Source organism: Nuphar pumila, chromosome 3 (genome assembly GCF_984573655.1).
Source record: "Nuphar pumila chromosome 3, dmNupPumi1.hap1.1, whole genome shotgun sequence".
In the NCBI taxonomy this organism is placed as follows: domain Eukaryota; kingdom Viridiplantae; phylum Streptophyta; class Magnoliopsida; order Nymphaeales; family Nymphaeaceae; genus Nuphar; species Nuphar pumila.
Genome location: NC_143251.1, coordinates 135,774,121 through 135,793,090, shown reverse-complemented (window position 1 = coordinate 135,793,090; position 18,970 = coordinate 135,774,121). Strand labels below are relative to the sequence as shown.

The window sequence follows — 18,970 nt, the reverse complement described above, 5'->3', positions numbered from 1 at the left end:
TCTTTTCTCTCTTGAATCTTCTCTCTCTCTCTCTCTCTTCTTTTTTGTCCCTTTTTCTTTTTCTCGTAAGACGTTTGCTCTCTGTCAGCAATTGGGAAGCTCGGTGAAGCCAAACACTATTTTCCCTTATTTTTTATTTCTGGAATTAAAAAAAATCTCACTGCGTAAGATTTAAGCGGAGTTTGGTGAATCGGCGTCGTCATTACGCGGATCAGAAGACGTACAAGATCGATTTTTTGTTCTGTTTTTTGAATTTCTGTTGATTTATTAAGGTTCCTCTCTCGATAAATACGTAGGCAGGACCTTTTTGATTGGGATAGTAGCTGCGATCCTGTGATCGGAATTCGGAGTCGGAAGGAAAAAGAAAAATCCCGTTTGGCTGAGTCGAAATGTTCGGCTCCACTACTCGTACGTGAATCTCTTCCCTCTCTTTCGTTCTCTTTTTTTTTTCTCTCTCGATTTTTTCGTGATTTTTGTGAATTTCTGAAGAAAAACCATCTAGGGTTTAGTTTCTTATCTCATTCTGTTGTTTCTTCGGCTTGAGTTTGTGTTTCGACCGTTTATTTTTCCTTCTGTGATGTTCGGGCAGCGTTCGGGCAGTCGACGAATAGCCCGTTCGGGAGCCCGTCGGTGTTCGGGCAGGCGAACAATGCGAGCAATAACCCGTTCGCGCCGAAGCCTTTCGGCAGCCCGTCGCCGTTCGGCGCGCAGACCGGCGGCTCGATATTCGGCGGCACCGCCACTGGCGTCTTCGGGGCGACGCAGGCCACGGCTTCGACGCCGGCGTTCGGTGCGTCGTCGGCTGCCGCTTTCGGCAGCTCGGCGTTCGGTTCGTCGTCGTCCTCTCCAGCATTCGGTGAGTTCTTTCCACCTCTGGTTGCGTCTTTCATTCCTTCTTTTGGTTATTTGTTCTCGCAAGTTAAAGGAAGCACCTCTGCTCTTAATTGAGTGATTGGTATCCGAACACTGAACAAGAAAACACTCTTAATTCTCTTTAGATATTTCTGCAATTTTTATCTCCGAGTTTTTGGTTGTATCAAGTATTGTTTTGCTAGTGGCATTAGCGAGTTTAGTAATACTACGGGTGTAGGCTAATGCATGTTTCTTTGTAACTGAAGTTGCAACCCGAAGGTGTTAAAAACAGAGGCTCGTACATCCTTTTTGCTTGAAATTCAATAAGGAAACTTGCTGCCCCACATGAATTTGGGTATGCAGAGTTGAGATGGAAATGGATTGAGTCTTCTTTCAATGGTGTTTTGAGCATTTTTCTCGACCTTTATAAATGACACACACACACACACGATGTTATTTTGGTTGGAACATATACCTTTCCTCAGTCTTCACGATGTTATTGTCTCGGAAAACTGAAGTTTTTTGTTATTGAAATAACTTTTGGAATGTTGGTGATTAATGTGTTTGAGCCAGCAGGGGTGCATGAGTTACCTCCTGAAAGTAGAAGTAATGGAGAAGAAAGAAGAAATTGAGGAATTTGAATGGAGAAATTTGCAGTAATCATCAAGAGTTATTGCCGATTACATGTTCTGTTTGTGCAAGAACTTTTACTTTTTGGAAATTTTCTTCTGTATTAATTGCTTATGAGAAATTTGTGAATTGGCTGATAATGTTTTGAAAAATGCAATTGTTGTAGAGTTCTTTATGGGAAGATGCATTTTTTCAGTGATGGAATTAACCATGGACTTCGCTGTATTGTTCAGCTTTTTCTAAAACAACTTCTTTTGTGCAGGATCATCTTTGTTTGGCCAGAAGCCTGCCTTTGGAGGCTTTGGATCATCTCCTAGTCAAGGTAGTCCATTTGGTGGTGCATTTCAACAATCACAGCCAGCATTTGGAAGCAGCTTGTTTGGTTCCACAACACCTTTTGGTGCATCTAGTCAGCCTGCATTTGGTGCAATGAGCACACCGGCATTTGGTGCCACAAGCACACCAGCATTTGGTGCCAGCACCACTCCAGCATTTGGTGCTCCAAGCACACCAGCCTTTGGGTCTGCATCAGCGAACCCCTTTGGTAGCACTGGCAGTGCATTTGGTATTTCTAGTGGACCTGTTTTTGGTAGCTCCTCTACACCTGTTTTTGGTGCCTCAAGCACACCTGCGTTTGGTGTTTCTAGCACACCTGCATTTGGTGCTTCAAGTGCACCTGCTTTTGGAGCTTCTTCAACATCTGCTTTTGGTGCATCAACAGCTTCTTCCTTTGGTTTTGGATCCTCTCCTTCTTTTGGTCAATCGACCCCAGCATTTGGGAGCACACCATTTGGGACAACTCCTTTTGGTGCCCAGAGTTCACCTTTTGGTAAGTTGGCCCTTGCTTCTCTTTGCAATCGATTTTGTACATAACCTGTTTATCCATTTGAATTACATTTACATCCTTTTCTATTTTGGCACATTTTGTAATTTATTATTGCAACTTTTTTTATAGGGGCACAAACAACACCACCAACATTTGGGAGCCCAGGTTTTGGTCAGTCAGCATTTGGCAGCCAACAGGTGGGGAGTAGGTTTGTATCTTACTCACCCACAACTGAAGTAGATGCAGCCGCTGGGCAGACTTCTGCAAAGCTGGAATCCATATCTGCCATGGCTGCATACAAGGAAAAAAGTCACGAGGAGTTGAGGTGGGAGGATTATCAAAAGGGAGATAAAGGTATCCACTGGTCTTATCTTGATATAACTTTTTTTGACTTTGAATCCCATTTGTTTACCATGTGGTTCAAGTGGTTGTATGATTCTAGATTATTTATCACTATTACTGAAATAACAATCAATAACTTTGAACACTAGGACTGGTGGTTTTATGGGAATTTGACAGTACATGTAATTCTTGAAAGTGAAATTTCCTTTTGTTTTATCAGATTTCTGCTTCAAACTATAGGGAGAATTCTTGTTTATAGCAAAGAATATAAAAAAGAGAAACATAAAAATAGTCGAAAGGAAATATGTAAATAAAAATGCAAAAAAAGTTTTTGGGGAAGAGTGTGACAAACTTGAACCTTTGTGATGGATTGGGATGATTATGTTCTAGAGTATGTCAAGTAAAGGAAAATTATTTTTCTGAATTACATAATGACAAATAGTTGCTTGACAGGCAGAGCGTTGTACTTAAGCTTTAGTAGTTTTATAGGTTGACATGCTGGTTGAGTGTCATTTCATTTATCAGTCAAGTGAAGATGTGGAGTACCTTATCTTTCATAGAGATTATATTTAACTCATTGATTAGCTGCTAGTTGATGAGGGATGTATTTGTAGATTATCTGTGCATTTACTAACTGCTTGAATTTGATATTTGAACTTTTTCAGGGGGTCCAAATCCTGCTAGCCTGACAAGTTTCGGGCAGCCAACCCAGTCAATTCCTTTCACTACATCAGCATTTGGCCAGACAACTACAAATCCTTTTTCCAGCTCTACTTCCACTGGGCTATTTGGTTCAAAACCACCAGCATTTGGTTTCACATCTTCTGTTTCCTCATTCAGCTCACCCTTTGGTTCATCCTCATCAAGTCCTTTTGGGGCTACATCCTCGACTCCATCAATTTTTGGGGCATCATCAACACCTGCATTTGGGGCTATTTCTACTTCTCCATTTGGGGTATCAAGCGCGCCTGCATTCGGTTCATCTTCTCCTTCACTTTTTGGTTCAACGACAGCACCAGCGTCAACTCCAACATTTGGAAGTACTCAATCATCTGGGCTATTTCAATCTCCTTCTCCTTCATTTGCACAGTCATCTATTTTTGGCCAGACTTCTTCTTTTGGACCAAGCACCTCTGCCTTTGGTCAGACTAATCCATTCAACACACCATCAACTGGATTTGGGACAAATTTATTCACCATCAATTCTATGCCATCAGCTGGATTTGGTCAAACTGTAAGGCATCAACCTGTTTTAGTTTTGTGACTTCTAGATGAAAGTCAAAAGCCATACTGCTAATTTGTTCTTCTTGATGAAAGCCAAAAGCCATGCTACTATATTCTTCTTGGTTTGTTGGATCTTTCTAATTTGGTTTTGTGAGACACTTTGGGTTTATCCCAAAGTTGCCAGTCAAGGAAGTGGGAGTAGGAAGCGATTCAGAAAGCAGAAGCAGGAAGTGAGGCATTTCTAAAATTTTAGAAAGCGGGAAGCCCGAGATGACTTAGAAGCGAACTGGGAATAGTCTTGAAAGCGAGAAGGGAAGCGACCTAAGAAGTGACATAAGAAGCGACCTAGAAAGCAAATCAGAAGCAACCTAGGATTCGAATGAGAACCGAATAAAAATCGAAAGGGAAGCGAAAATGTAATTATATATTTTTAATTTATCAAAATATATGATTTATGTTATCATTGACAAAATAAAACATGAGTATCCAAAAACTAAATCATATATGTAAAGTGCAAGCATTTAATAAATAATATATGAAGTAAAATTCATAATTCATAATTAATAATTCATAATTTCATATTCATGTTGCAATCATTTAAAAAAATGAATCATGTTGCAAGCATTTAATAAATAATACATCCAAAAGATCCATAATTCATATTCTGATTACAACTATTTAACAAATGCATCATGTTGCAACTTTCGATTATTTAATAAATAATGTATCAAGAAAAAATCACAATTCACATTCCTATTGCAATCATTTAACAAATGCATGCAAGTATTTAATAAATAATGCATTAAGAAAACAAATAAATTTGATTAAGAAGCATACCTTTTTCAACAAAAGAATCAAATGACTTATTATTTGATGTTGTGATCTCTACAATATAGAAAATAAAAAATCAATAAACTCAAAGATTACATTGATATATGATTAAATTTTTAATTGCACAAAACAAATTACACATTTAGGCACTAAAAAGTAAAAACATAATTTAATTTCAAGCATTTTAAAGTTTAATTAAAATATAAATTTATAAACTTTAAACTTTAAAATTTGTTAAAATGTAAACTGTAATATATATATATATATTATTTAATATTATTATATTTTCTTTTATTATTTTATTTTTCTATTTTTCTTTATTTTCTTTTTTAGCATCTAGTTCAATAGAAACTAGATATTTGATCCAATCAAGTTCCTGTTGGAACTTGACTGTGCAAATAGCGGTTGGACTCTAGTCCAACAACTATAATAAATGTTGTTGGACTATAGTCCAACAACTATAATAATAAATGCTGATGGACTGTAGTCCAACAACTATATTAAGAGACGTTGGAATCCAACGTCTCTTTTGGAGAGCTCAAAATGAGCTCTCCTCTCTCTTCCACTTTTTTGTATATATAGGGGTGAACCCCTTCAATGTAAAGCACCATGCTTCTTAAGCATTTTGTTCATGAATAAAGTATTATTTATTTTTCAAGTGTTCTTCCTTTTATACCCTTTCAAGGGTCATGCTTGTAGTGTCTCCAATAGACACTTGTTTGTGAGTTATTTGTGCATTTGTTGAACACCACCATTTCATTACATGGTATCAGAGCTACGAAATCCTTAGATCTTGAAGTGCTTCCACCTCTATTTCCGTGCCACATTTACAAAAGGTGTTTCATCACCTTGTTCTTGGCTCAAGAAGATTTGTTTGAAGAAAGGCGAACTTGTGCTACAAAAAATTTTGGTTTTGTATCCTCTCTTATTCCTTTGTCTACTCTTTTTCTTTTCTTTTTCTTTTCTCTCTCTCCTCCTATTTATTCCTCTCTTACCCTTGTAAAAGATGGATGACAATGATAAGATCACCATCATTCCTATGAAGCTAAATGATACTAACTATGTAATGTGGGCTTCGATTATGAAGCACCACATTTGGGGAAAAGGTTTATGGGGTATAGTGGATGGTTCCGATTTGGAACCTAAACTATCTCTTACCAAGAAAGAGGGTGATAAAGAGGTTCCTCTAACAGAAGAAGAGAAGAGTAAGGCGTTAGCCACTTATGAAAAGAAATGGAAAGAATGGAGGATAGGGCATGCAAAAATTATGTCATGGCTCATCAATAGCATAGACATTAAAAAATGCTCTAGTCTAGCTAAGTTTGAGCATGCCGATAAGGCTTGGGAATACCTCAAAAACATGTATTCCCTTAAAGATATTGCACATGTATGCAATTTACAAGATAAAGTTCGGACAATGACTCAAAAAGATAAAACTATTCGAGAATATTATAATGAGTTTTCCGAACTTTGGGAAGAGTTGGCTCTTTTTGAGCCCAAATGGCATTGTGCCGAAGACATCGAGCTTCGCCAAAAGCAACTCGATATGGAACATTTCTATCAATTTGTGAATGGTCTAAGGCCGGAGTTTGAATCCACCAAATCGGCCCTTTTACATCGTGGAAAAATTTCTTCTATTGTTGATACTATAGAAGAGCTCACTATGGAGGAAAATAGACTTAGAAAAAGTACTCCAAAAGTTGATGATGACTCCGTTTTAGCTGTATCTAGACCGGGGAATCACACTCGTACTTACAAGCCGCCTCATTTTGGAAGGCAAAACGGCGACTTTGATAAAAGAAAAGTTATTTGTCATCATTGTCATGAACCGGGGCACTATAGGCCTCAATGTCCAAAGTTAAAAAGAAGAGAAGAAAAAAGAGTTGCATCTGTTGAATCTGAGTCAAAAGATCAAGATGCACCTGTGTCTATGGCTCAACTGATGGAAATCCTTCAACCTCTTCTCAAAGGGGTATCCTCCTCAACCGAAGCCTCAACTGGAGCGGCAGTTGCATCTTTCTCCGGTCCAGGTAACTTTCCTTGGCTTTTAGATTCTGGTGCTTCTTTTCATATGACCCCAAATGTTAATAGTCTATCCGAATGTCTTAAAAATAACTTAAGTGTGTCAAAGGTTTTTACAGCCGATGGCACATCTCTTGAAGTAAAAGGAATATGATGTTTTGAAAATCTTCAAAAATCCAAAAGATTTTTTATCCCAGAAGTTAGATATATCCCTAAACTTAATTTGAATCTCTTATCTGTCTCGCAAATATCTGATTATGGATGTAATATCTCCTTCTCTTCTCATGGTTGTTGGGTACAAGATCGCCAGTCAGGGAAGCTGATTGGGGAAGGTCATAGAGAAGGAGGACTATATTACATGGACTTTTTGGAATTACCCAATAATGCATTTTGTTATAATATTCAGAAATTAGAATTGAATTTATGGCACAAAAGGCTTGGCCATCCTCATATGTCTAAAATTCAATATTTTCCAAGTTTGGAAAAATTTTGTAATTCTGAAATTTTTTCTTGTAAAGACTGCATTCTTGGCAAAATGAAAAGGTTACCATTTCTTAGTGGAACTTTTGTTTCCTCACGACCACTTGAGTTAATACATTCGGATGTTTGAGGCCCCGCACCAGTTATTTCCAAAGGTGGTTATAGATATTGTCATTTTTGTTGATGACTTTTCTAGACATACTTGAATTTATTTTCTTAAACATAAATCTGATGTCTTTGCTAACTTCCAAATATTTCATAAAATGGTTAAAAATAAGTTTCAAAATGATATTTCTGTTTTTCGCACTGATTCAGGGGGTGAATTTATGTTCAACAAATTCAAAGACTATCTCAATTTACATGGTATTACACATCAAAGATCATGTCCACACACTCCACAGCAGAATGGCCTAGCCGAACGCAAACATCGGCACATTATGAAAACTACTAGGACATTGCTAATTGCAAATCAAGTTCCAAAAAGTTTTTGGGCTGAAGCGGTCCTAACTGCCACCTACCTCATTAATAGGATGCCATCTTTCTCATTAAAGAATACAATTCCAATAGAAAAACTTGTTAATTTAACTCCAGATTATTCTAGATTAAGAGTATTTGGATGCAAATGTTTTGTTTTCACCAACAGAAATGACAAACTCTCTCCTCGTGCAATCCCATGTGCCTTTTTAGGATATGCTGATAATAAAAAAGGCTACAGGTGTTTCGATTTTCAAAATGACAAATTATATGTGTCAAGAAATGTATCTTTTTTGGAAAAAGAAAGCTTCTTTGAATTTGAAAAATCCAAGGATGTCACTGAATACTCATTTTTAATTGATCCAACTTCAAAATCCAATGAATGTGATGTTGGATGTGACCTTGACAATGATCAAAGTCCTATTGTTGTTGAAAATGATGATAATGAAGAGCAAATCCATAGGGATGTTAGTCTACAATATTCAAGACGTAGAGAGCAAAATCTTCCATGTGCATTACAAAAATACTCTGAAGTCTCACCTAGAAGAACGTCTAGAATCTCTAAACCTCCAGAAAAATTTGTGTCTTATGAATATTTTTCACCCACGTATAGGGCCGCCATTACATTAATACAATCATATGTTGAACCATCATCCTATTCTCAAGCAAAAAATCATATAGAATGGATAGAAGCCATGAAAATAGAATTGGATGCACTAGAAAAGGCCAATACTTGGACGATACAAGATATTCCTCCGGGTAAGAAACCTATAGGTTGTAGGTGGGTATACAAAGTCAAAACCAAAAGTGATGGGACCCTGAAAAGATATAAGGCCCGTTTAGTAGCAAAAGGATATGCCCAAGAGTATGACATCGATTATGAAGAAACATTTGCTCCTGTGGCCCGTATGACCACTGTTAGAACTTTAATAGCCTTGGCCTCCATTAGAACATGGCCTATCTTTCAATTAGATGTCAAAAATGCTTTCCTGAATGGGAATCTTGTTGAAGAAGTATACATGGAAGTCCCACCTGGTATTAATATCCCTAAGGGTAAAGCTCTTCGTCTAAAAAAAGCTCTTTATGGTCTTAAACAGGCTCCAAAAGCCTGGTATGACCAATTTAGTCATGTTATGCTCGATATTGGTTTTCAACCTTGTTTAACTGACACTGTTTTGTTTGTTAAGAAATCTGATGCAGGCATCATTATTCTTCTTCTCTATGTGGACGATATGATCATCACTGGAGGCGACAAACAGGGAGTTGCAAATATCAAATCTCTTCTTAAAACTCACTTTGAAATGACTGACTTAGATTTATTAAGATATTTTTTAGGCATTGAAGTTGCTTATTCCCCTCGGGGGTATTTGATATCTCAATCTAAATTTGCTCTTGATATCGTTTTCAGGTCTGGAATTACAGATGATAAGAAAGTAGACACTCCAGAAGTTGTCAATGTTAAAATGAAAATTGATGATGGAGAACTTCTTGATGATCCTACTCCTTATAGACAGCTTGTTGGAGCTCTTTCTTATCTTTCCATTACTAAGCCAGATATAACTCATGCGGTTCATACAGTCAGTCAGTTTCAGCATGCTCCCACCTTCGTGCACATGGGAGTGATTTTGCGTATTATTAGATACTTAAAATTCTCTCTTTCGCGATGACTCTTCTTGTCTGCTTCATCTTCATTAAATTTAATTGCATATACTGATGCTGACTAGGGAGGTGATCCCAATAATAGACACTCAACTACTGGTTTTTGTGTGTTCCTAGGTGAAACCTTAATTTCGTGGAGGTGCAAGAAGCAGCAGAAAGTCTCTCTTTCCTCCACCGAAGCTGAATAAAGAGCCATGACAACCACCACTATGGAGGTTGTTTGGCTCAGACGATTGCTAGCGGATATGGGAGCTAAAGCAACACAAGCTTCAAAGATGTGTTGTGACAACAAAAGTGCGATCTACATTGCAAGCAACCGAACATTCATTGAGATGGACTGTCACTATGTCAGAGAGGAATACTTACATGGAACCATTGATCTGCCACATGTTACATCAGAATATCAATTAGCAGACTTCTTCACCAAGCCTCTCGCTGCTCCCAGATTTCACTTCCTCTTAGACAAACTTTCGCTCATTGTACCGTAAGTTTGAGGGGGAGTGTTAAAATGTAAACTGTAATATATATTATTTAATATTATTATATTTTCTTTTTCCATTTTTCTTTATTTTCTTTTTTAGCATCTAGTTCTATAGAAACTAGATATTTGATCCAATCAAGTTCCTGTTGGAACTTGACTGTGCAAATAGCTGTTGGACTGTAGTCCAACAGCTATAATAAATGTTGTTGGACTATAGTCCAACAACTATAATAATAAATGCTGTTGGACTGTAGTCCAACAACTATATTAAGAGACGTTGGAATCCAACGTCTCTTTTAGAGAGCTCAAAATGAGCTCTCCTCTCTCTTCCACTTTTTTGTATATATAGGGGTGAACCCCTTCAATGTAAAGCACCATGCTTCTTAAGCATTTTGTTCATGAATAAAGTATTATTTATTTTTCAAGTGTTCTTCCTTTTATACCCTTTCAAGGGTCATGCTTGTAGTGTCTCCAATAGACACTTGTTTGTGAGTTATTTGTGCATTTGTTGAAGACCACCATTTCATTACAAAATTAACATAATCTACTACTTTACTTCATCATATAAACTTCAAAACAAAACTACATATCACCGAAATCAAACTAACAAAATATTACAAGACCATGACAAAAAAAAGTCATTCCAAAGGACTAAAGCAACATAAAAGTTTCTAAGTTAGACTACTCCAACTACATCATCAAAAGAATAATTAAGAATTCAAAAGTTCATTTCATTGTCAACAATCAATAATCTGTCATATTTCTTTTTCCCTTTAGGTCATCAATAGATCGAGAAGAACTTCTTGTATCATCACGTCCTTCATGCCATCCACGACCATGTTTTCTGTTCCTTTCTTCATTTCCTATAATGAATATGTTAAAAAATTAAAATGTTCAAAAACCTTAATCTAAAATATAAAAATAATATATTTTGTTGGGTTTTTAGTTACTTTAGCTTAAATTTGGGTTTTAAAAACATTGAAAACTATTCTTCTGTAGAAGGTTTTATCCAAACTTTGTTAAATTTGTAGAGGTGCTTAATTAAACGTGTTGTTTTTTCATTTTCTGAAAGGATCTAGGTTGCTCATTTGCTGATAAAACTATGAGTTTATAATTTACCATGAGTTCATTTTTATATGACTATCCCTCTATTATCTTTCACATATTAAAGCTTATTATCCATGAAGTTGATTTTTGTTTTTCTCTTGGATAGGATTTGTTAATTATTGGTTCTCAACTGTATTTATCCTTTCTGTTTTTTTTTTAAATTTAACATAGACATTGGTTTTCACTATAATTTGTGGTCGTAAGGAGCTCAAAAAGATAGTAGGCATAAATGGGCAACTTGACACGAGATGGAGAGATAGAGAGTGAGACACAACAGAGAGTGAGTGAGAGAAACAAAGAGAGCGAGAGATGGAGAGATAGAAAGAGCGAGACACAACGAGAGAGAGGGATAGTGAGACACAGAGAGTGAGACGCAACTGATGGAGAGAGTGAGTGAAAGAAATAGAGTGAGTGAGAGATAGAGAGAGCGAGATACACACACAACAGAGAGAGCAAGAGAGAAACAGAGATAGAGAGAGTGATAAGACTAAGAGTGAGCGAGAGAGAAGGATAGTGCGAGACAAAGAGAGTAAGAGTGAGTGAGAGAAGAGATACAGAGAGCGAGAGGAGAGTCAGAGAGAAAGGAAAAGTGGTACATACCTAAAGATCTCCATCGCTGGAGGTCGGTGAAGGATGCTGGAGGTCGGTGGAGGTCGCCGGAGGTCGGTGGAGGTCTGCCGCTGGTCGAAAACTTGAGAGAGAGAGGGAGAGAGTTCTGAGTGAAACAAGAAAAGAAACCCTAGCTGTTTGGGTTTTCTCGTTTCTTCACGATTTTTTCAAAAATTTCCATTTTGCCCTCATTAACAAAATATTTTCTTTTATTTTTTTTTGGTAAAAAAAGTTTATTAAAAAGGTTTTTAACAAGTAACTCGCTCCATTAAAGGGAAGCACATTCCACTTTAATGGGAAGCATGCGCTTCCCATTAAAGGGAAATGTGCTTCCCTTTAAAGGGAAACACGCTTCCTAATTAAACAAAGCGCTTTCCCGTGCGTTTCTGTAGTGCCAGGTTTTGCACTTCTGAAGCACGTTTTGGGGAAGCCGCTTGCCCGAGCCTGTTGGTGCTTCTGGTAACTCTGGTTTATCCTTTGTCAAGTTTCTCATGTTTTTCTATATGTAACTGCAGCCATCACTTGCAACTGGTTTTCAGCCCATTGCACCTGCTCAGACATCTGGAGCTTTCTCCTTCAGCAACTTTGGCCAGACGCAACCTGGTATCCAAAATGAGTTTTCAGGCTGTAAGATTCTTGTCATATGTATTTATGTACTCTTTCTTGGACATTGCAGCTGCTTCTAGTGGTTTTGGAGGGATATCAAATGCTTTTGGTCAGAACACCCTTGGGCAGCCGTAAGTAATCTGAAAATTCTAGTTTATACATATCTCTAAAAAAAAATTGCGGGTTAATGAATCCAAGAAGTGTAATGAAGATATCTGCATTCTGCTTTGTGGTGCACCTGTTTATAAGACTAGCATTCGAAACAGTTGGTTTGAAGCATCAACTGGCTGATTACATGTGGAGCTTTGCTGATTTTCTGCTGTTTTTTATCTGTGTATCTTGAAAACAGGACTGCCAACCAGAATGCTACAATTATGCAGCCGATTCCTCCTGCAAATCCTTTTGGATCGCTTCCAGCAATGCCTCAGATTTCAATTGGTCGACAAGGCACTGTTCCCTCAGTTGAATATGGAATATCAAGCATGCCAGTAAGTTCTCATGTGGGCACTATTTAAGTGAATAATATAAGTACTCAATTAATTGAGTGCAAATATTTATGACTAGTTAGCTAACATCATAGTGGTAGTAGAAAACATTGTTTTGTGATGCACCCCAAAGTGGAGTTCCTGTCTGCATATCTATTTATTCATGTGTTCTCTCTCTTTCTCTCTCATGCACATATCCATGCATTTTTTTTGGCTAAGCAATCTAAGGCTAAGGTAGCTACAGAAAATTGTCACATTTCATTTCTACTATCCAGTCACGTCTGTGTTTAATGCTTTGCAAGCACTGGCACTTCCAGACTCTCCAGTTTTTAGTTCATTGTGTCTTCAATCAATTTTTGGAATTTCAACTTTGGACATTTTTTGGGACTGATACATACTTATTATGGTTAATTCTATTAATTTTGTCTAAGATTACATGCATATTCATGAGTTCATACTAAAACCAACCTTTATGATATTGAATTTTCAACCAGAGGATTACGGAGTAAATGACTAAGATTTTATTCATCTTTACTAGAGATAAGTCTTACTCCTTTGAGTGTGTGCGCTTATAATATGTGCTTTGCATGTGCCTTTCTGCATGCATGTATCTGATACTTATACCGATATGTGTTTAAGATATTATTGATGTGACCACAGAAACATACACACATAAACCATCCACATACACATGAATGCATGAAAACTATTTTTTCCCTTTTTTGGGTTATTTGACAGGTCAGTGATAAGCCTGCCGCAAGTAGGATCTCCCCACTGTTGATTTCAAGACATGTATCTTGGAGATCAAGGATCAGCTTGCCATCTAGGAAATATCATCCTAAACAGGATGGTCCCAGGGTATGACCAAATTTTCGTAATCCAGAGTAGAAGTTTAGTGATAGTATTTGTTTTGCAACTAAAATGATCCACTTTTAATTCTCTCAGAATGGGCCTTTTCCTGAACCCATGAGGTCTCGTGTCTTTTTGCTTCTATGCAGGTGTCATTCTTCAGTGATGATGAAGAAACTCCTACCACGCCAAAGGCAGATGCACTTTTTATTCCACGGGAGAACCCCAGGGCCCTGATTATTAATCATTCAAAACAGTGGCCCTCCACTGTGGTGATTAAGCAAAACCAGTTGCAGGAGTATTCTACTAATGAAAATGGTACTCTCTCTCTCTGTTCCAGAAACCAAATATGACTGGTAATTTCTAAGCATTTGCAATATTTCCATGAGATATTCGAACACCAAATTTTGGGATATTTTGATCACTATTTTTCTTGCAAATTTCTTTTCCTTCAGATTTTTTGGAAATCTAAAACCTTATCAGAAATTCCCCCACACAAATAATTGTGGCTGTGACCGGAAATGAGGTTCACCTGAAATGCAACCTAACAGAACTTTTCATTAAAACTGTGAAAAAGTTGAACGCTGAACTGACAGAAAACGGTGGCTTACACCTTGTTGATCTTACCATGTTGGTCTAAAACTTACTAGCATGTAACTTTTTGACTAATTTATAACCTTATAATGCAAGTAAGCAATTAGTTTTGACGTTCCACGACCTCTACTCAGTATTTGGTGATTTCCTGGTTTCAAATAATGGTTGGGAGTTTCATTCATTGTAGACTTTACCATTCCACTGTTTGCACATCACTTTTGACCATCATTGGTGTTCTTCAGGCAAAACAACTGATGATGGATCCACTCCTCCACTGGAAGATTATTCTACAGAGTACCAAGAGAGTAAGCCCTTCTTAAATCCCTCCGGTTTTGGTTATTTTGATGTCATTTGTTTTGTGTATGCTAAGTCACACAGATTCGGCTATAAGGTCGACGCAACCGCATCGACACGCCCCGACAAGGGTGCGGCTTCGGACACGGGGCAGATACGGTCAACCAAGTGTCGGACTCGGTCAATGCACCGGGGCCGAGTCCGTCCACATTTTGGGCTCGGTCAACTTTGATTGAGTTTATTTTTGTTCATTTTTTAGGGCAAAAGACGTATAAAAACTAAAAAAATTTGATCTTTATATATATATATATATATATATATATATATATAGCCGTGTTCCCTAATGAGCACAACTTTGACCGAGTCTTATTATTGTTATATATATATATACATATATATAGCCGTGTCTCCGTGTCCAAAATTTTTGAAATTGCTCCGCACCCGTGTCGTACCCACACCCGAACCCGCACCCATGTGACATAGTGTGTATGTTTTTTCTAGATTGATATCACAGTATCAAACGGATGAAACTTCAAATCCAGGATCATTCCCTATAACCACTACCGATGGTTTTAAGTTTTAAACATACAAAGAGTCTAATTACTTCAGTAAATAATCTTTTGATGATAATTCAAGAACCATCAGTGCTATCTAGTTCTACTTGGAATGATCATTCCAAGTCCTTTATGTAACCCGAGGCTTGTCATAGCATGCTGCTGCTAAATAGCCTGAATTCATTTCTTACATGTACATCTGCTTGTGCATCCAAGGCTGCACCTGCTTGTGCATCCAAGGCTGCACTATCGATCCGAAAAAATGAAAAAGGCTCTGGACAGCATTCACTCTGGTGTAATCTACTCACTGTGAATGTGGTGGAAGCTGTACCAATCTTAGGACATAAGATACCGTGCAATATATTTTGTTTTTTGTGAATATTTTTCTTTTCCCAGTGAAGCCATAATTATGGTTGATGTTTAGTCCGTTGCTCACAAAATATGTTTTTTGGGTCATAATGCAGAAGTTACAGTTCAAGATGGCTCTGGTGTTGAACCTAATGCAAAGAATGCGTCTGCACTGCTGAAAGATACCCAGAAACAGAATGGAATTGAAGATGATCAGAATCACCAAGGGAATGGCTACATATCTTCGTCTGGCCACAGGGCTGGTGAGGCTGCAATTGTTTTCGAGTATGGTGCTGGCATTGAAGCCCTCATGCCAAAGCTCGGCCATTCCGACTATTACACAGAGCCGAAGATCCAAGAATTAGCAGCCAGGGAGAGAGACAGATCAGGCTACTGCAAGCATGTTAAGGATTTCGTGGTTGGACGTCGGGGCTATGGAAGCATCAGATTCTTTGGAGAGACGGATGTGCGGAGGCTTGATATTGAGAGCATCGTTCAGTTCAACAACCGTGAGGTGATCGTGTATATGGACGGAGTTAAGAAGCCTCCGGTCGGTCAAGGACTCAACAAGCCTGGGGAGGTAACTCTGCTGAATGTTCGATGCATGGTCAAGAAGACTGGTGAGGTGGTGACGCAGGGACCGCTTGTGGAGAATTACACAAAGATGCTGATGAAGAAGGCTCAAGACCAGGGTGCAGAGTTTTTGTCTTTCGATGCCGTGAAAGGCGAGTGGAAGTTCAAAGTCGACCACTTCAGTCGGTATAGTCTGAGCTAGCAAAACACCATGTTGTGGTTCATGCATGGGAGCCTCTGGATGATGGGAAGTAATAGCTAAATTGAGTTGGTGGATTTTCATCCTTCAGAAAGCAGATGCAGCATTCTGTGTTTCTTTGTATGAGTGTGTGCAGTTTGCATGTTGGAGCGAGCAAGTATGTGTGTGTATATTTGTGTTTCCATGAGGGCTATTGTATACAAATCAAAGTTGGTTTCCTAAAGGTGGGGTTAGGGGAGGACTTTAGTGGGTCATGATGCATGGGAGGGTTGGGGATTCAGGCTTGAGTCATTGTCCAATGCATTTGTTGTGGGCTCTTTTTTTTTTGTGTTTTCTTTTTTCTCTCTTGTTCTAAAAGCAATACAAGGGGCTGATTTTTAAAAAAATGTTTTGTTCAGAACACATTTGCATATAAAAGAAAGTATGGTTTTCAAGGGTTTCAGTTTCATCGAGAAAAAATGATTCTTTTGAGTTACGGCTGTAAATGGTCTGGGTCGGATCGCTCCTGTCCTCCAAACCTAGGCTTTGAGAAGTTGAGTGCCCTTCGTGGTCCCCTTCTCTCAAATTTTTTTTATTTATGCTTACCATGGATCTGACCGGGTTTAAAACCCTGGCCTATCTTGAGGGGGTTTGTTCAAACATAACTTGGATTTGGATTTGGATCCAATCACCTGACTAGGTACTAATTTTGACAATTGTGATCAAGTTGAGCCCGTTATCCGGCTTACCTATAGGCAGTCGGCTGGAAAGGTGCGAGAAGTTTTTGCTTCATCATCTGTTCGTTTTCTATTTTTCAGAGCATGTTAGGTTTCGAATAAGGGCGCCAATGGGTTGGGCTTGGTCAGGCGTCTGTTCTTGATGCGCTGTTTTTTTTAAATACATATAGGATTTAGATGGATCTCATTTTATCGGATATCGATGGAGTCTGACTTTTAGTCAGATTTGCTAAGCCAACACCATATCCAATTATATTGGGATGCTGATATGATTTTGTTTTTTTGCTATTGAATCCAAACAGATATTATCCTGATTTGGCGGATATCTTAATCCAGTTACATGTAAAAATATGGATTTGGTATGAGTTTTACATCATTCAAATCTGAATCCGAAACTGTATCCGTTTAGCCAACAATCCAATAGAATCTGTTATTGATGACATCTGACCTGAATCCAAACCGTTTACATCCCTAAATACATATCTTAAACATGGGATGAATGTGATTAGATTAAGTGGTCGGATCTCTTTTTGTATTTGGATTCGTGTCTGGATTAGTATTTGCTATAAAACTTATACTTAGATTTGATCAAATTTTTTTTCTGAAACTTTTACATGTAAAAGTGTTGGCTCCTTAGCAGTTTTTACGAGACCCAGTTTTCACCTTTTTATACTCGGATGCTGATTGAACTCTTACCTCGTTCAGATCTGAATTTGGATTCAGACTGATTTCTTAAAATTCAGATTTGGATTTGGTTCAGCAAGTATCACCCTTAGTTTTGAGCCATGAAGGAATCTCTCTCTCTTTAGTTTTGAGCCATGAAGGAATCTCTCTCTCTCTCTCTCTCTCTCTCTCTCTAGTAATGAACCTCTTTCATTGTGCCCCAAGGGGTTTACACTGTTTGAACAACAAGACATAGCCAGCACCACTAGGTCTCTGATCCCAAGGACAGTTTTCCCGTCCATCATGAAAAAAAATCTCTTTAATTGTTGCGTTTGCATTCACTACTGAAGGACAAAGCTAGACTTTTATGTTTATTTCCAAGTAACAATCGTAGGATTTTGATCACAAAAATTAGATAAAACAAACACTACGAAATTTAAATATATGGATTAATCTAGTCAGGTCTGGACATGCATATGGATCACAAGGTCTATACTACCTGTACGTGACCTTATAAATGTGATAAGATGCGTGTGGATCGGAATATATTCAGCTTATAAAGAGCTCATTCAAACTTGTGAAATAGGCACAACAAGCCGAACATAAACCATAGGTATTGGGCTCAGCTGGTCTTACAGAGGCTTGTTAACTAGTAATAAATATACTTTACATATATTTTTTATGATAGTGTAGATGGCTGAAGTGCTTAGCTCGGAAAAAATAAGTTTTAGAGTTGAAATCTTATTGGAAAATGATGGTACTGTATGATAAAAATAAAGCATTTTCGAAAATGCCCCACAATTTTCGAATTCGTTAAATGGACAATATCACAGATTTTCAATTTTTTCTTGCCGGTTTTACCTCTTGCAGTTATGATTTCTTTATTTTCACACGTCATGACACTAAAATAATATACCCACAGAACTCATCAACAAAATCACATCGGAGGTTGCGATATTATAAAAAAGATTGCGAAATTCCAAATAATTTACGAGACTCGTGATGAGTTTCACGCGATCACCAGCAAAAATCATAAGATTTGCACAAGTCTGATAATTGCAAAATTGCATACGAGTATCATATTAAGTATTGCGAGATTACGAAAAATTATGAAAATCCGATATTGCGAAATTTCTTATTAGAATCACACCCGTATTGCAAAATTATTTTTCTTGTGAAATTATGTTAATAGCTTGAACCAAACAAAATCTCAACCGGTGGTCAAAGGGGTGGGCCAATGGGAAACTACTACGGGTGCATAAGAGGGAGTATTCATGGAGTTTTACTCTGAAGAAACCATGGCACCTCTCAGCCCATAACAGGATGACTGAACCGTAACGGTGAACTATCCTCGTTATCAGAAGGAAAACAAAGCTATCAATTTTTTTCTGGATAACGAAGAAAAACCCTTACAGAGAACTAGGTCACTTAATGAGCCCACCTCCTTGCGAGGTCAAACTCCGGGTTAAGGACACCACCATCCAGCCTTACGTGCCCCAACCAAGATACCAATTTTTTTTTTTTGAGTTATAAATTAACGAGGGAAAGATTA

At 37.8% G+C, this 18,970-nt stretch overlaps 1 protein-coding gene across 2 annotated transcripts; it reads left to right on the top strand.

The window, feature by feature from the left end:
* The first annotated feature begins 248 nt into the window (after positions 1-248).
* Positions 249-16,262, top strand: LOC149843965 (nuclear pore complex protein NUP98A-like). Of its 2 annotated transcripts, XM_090000196.1 has the most exons (12): positions 249-408; positions 590-856; positions 1,745-2,311; positions 2,438-2,662; positions 3,316-3,884; positions 12,053-12,140; positions 12,214-12,274; positions 12,493-12,631; positions 13,367-13,486; positions 13,627-13,795; positions 14,314-14,376; positions 15,384-16,262. In XM_090000196.1, the coding sequence occupies exons 1-12, from the start codon at positions 390-392 to the stop codon at positions 16,040-16,042; spliced, it is 2,946 nt and encodes a 981-aa protein (XP_089856322.1). In that variant the 5' UTR covers positions 249-389; the 3' UTR covers positions 16,043-16,262. The 2 variants fall into 2 exon arrangements, with proteins under 2 accessions (XP_089856322.1, XP_089856323.1); XM_090000197.1 differs by lacking the exon at positions 14,314-14,376.
* Positions 16,263-18,970: the final 2,708 nt, after the last annotated feature.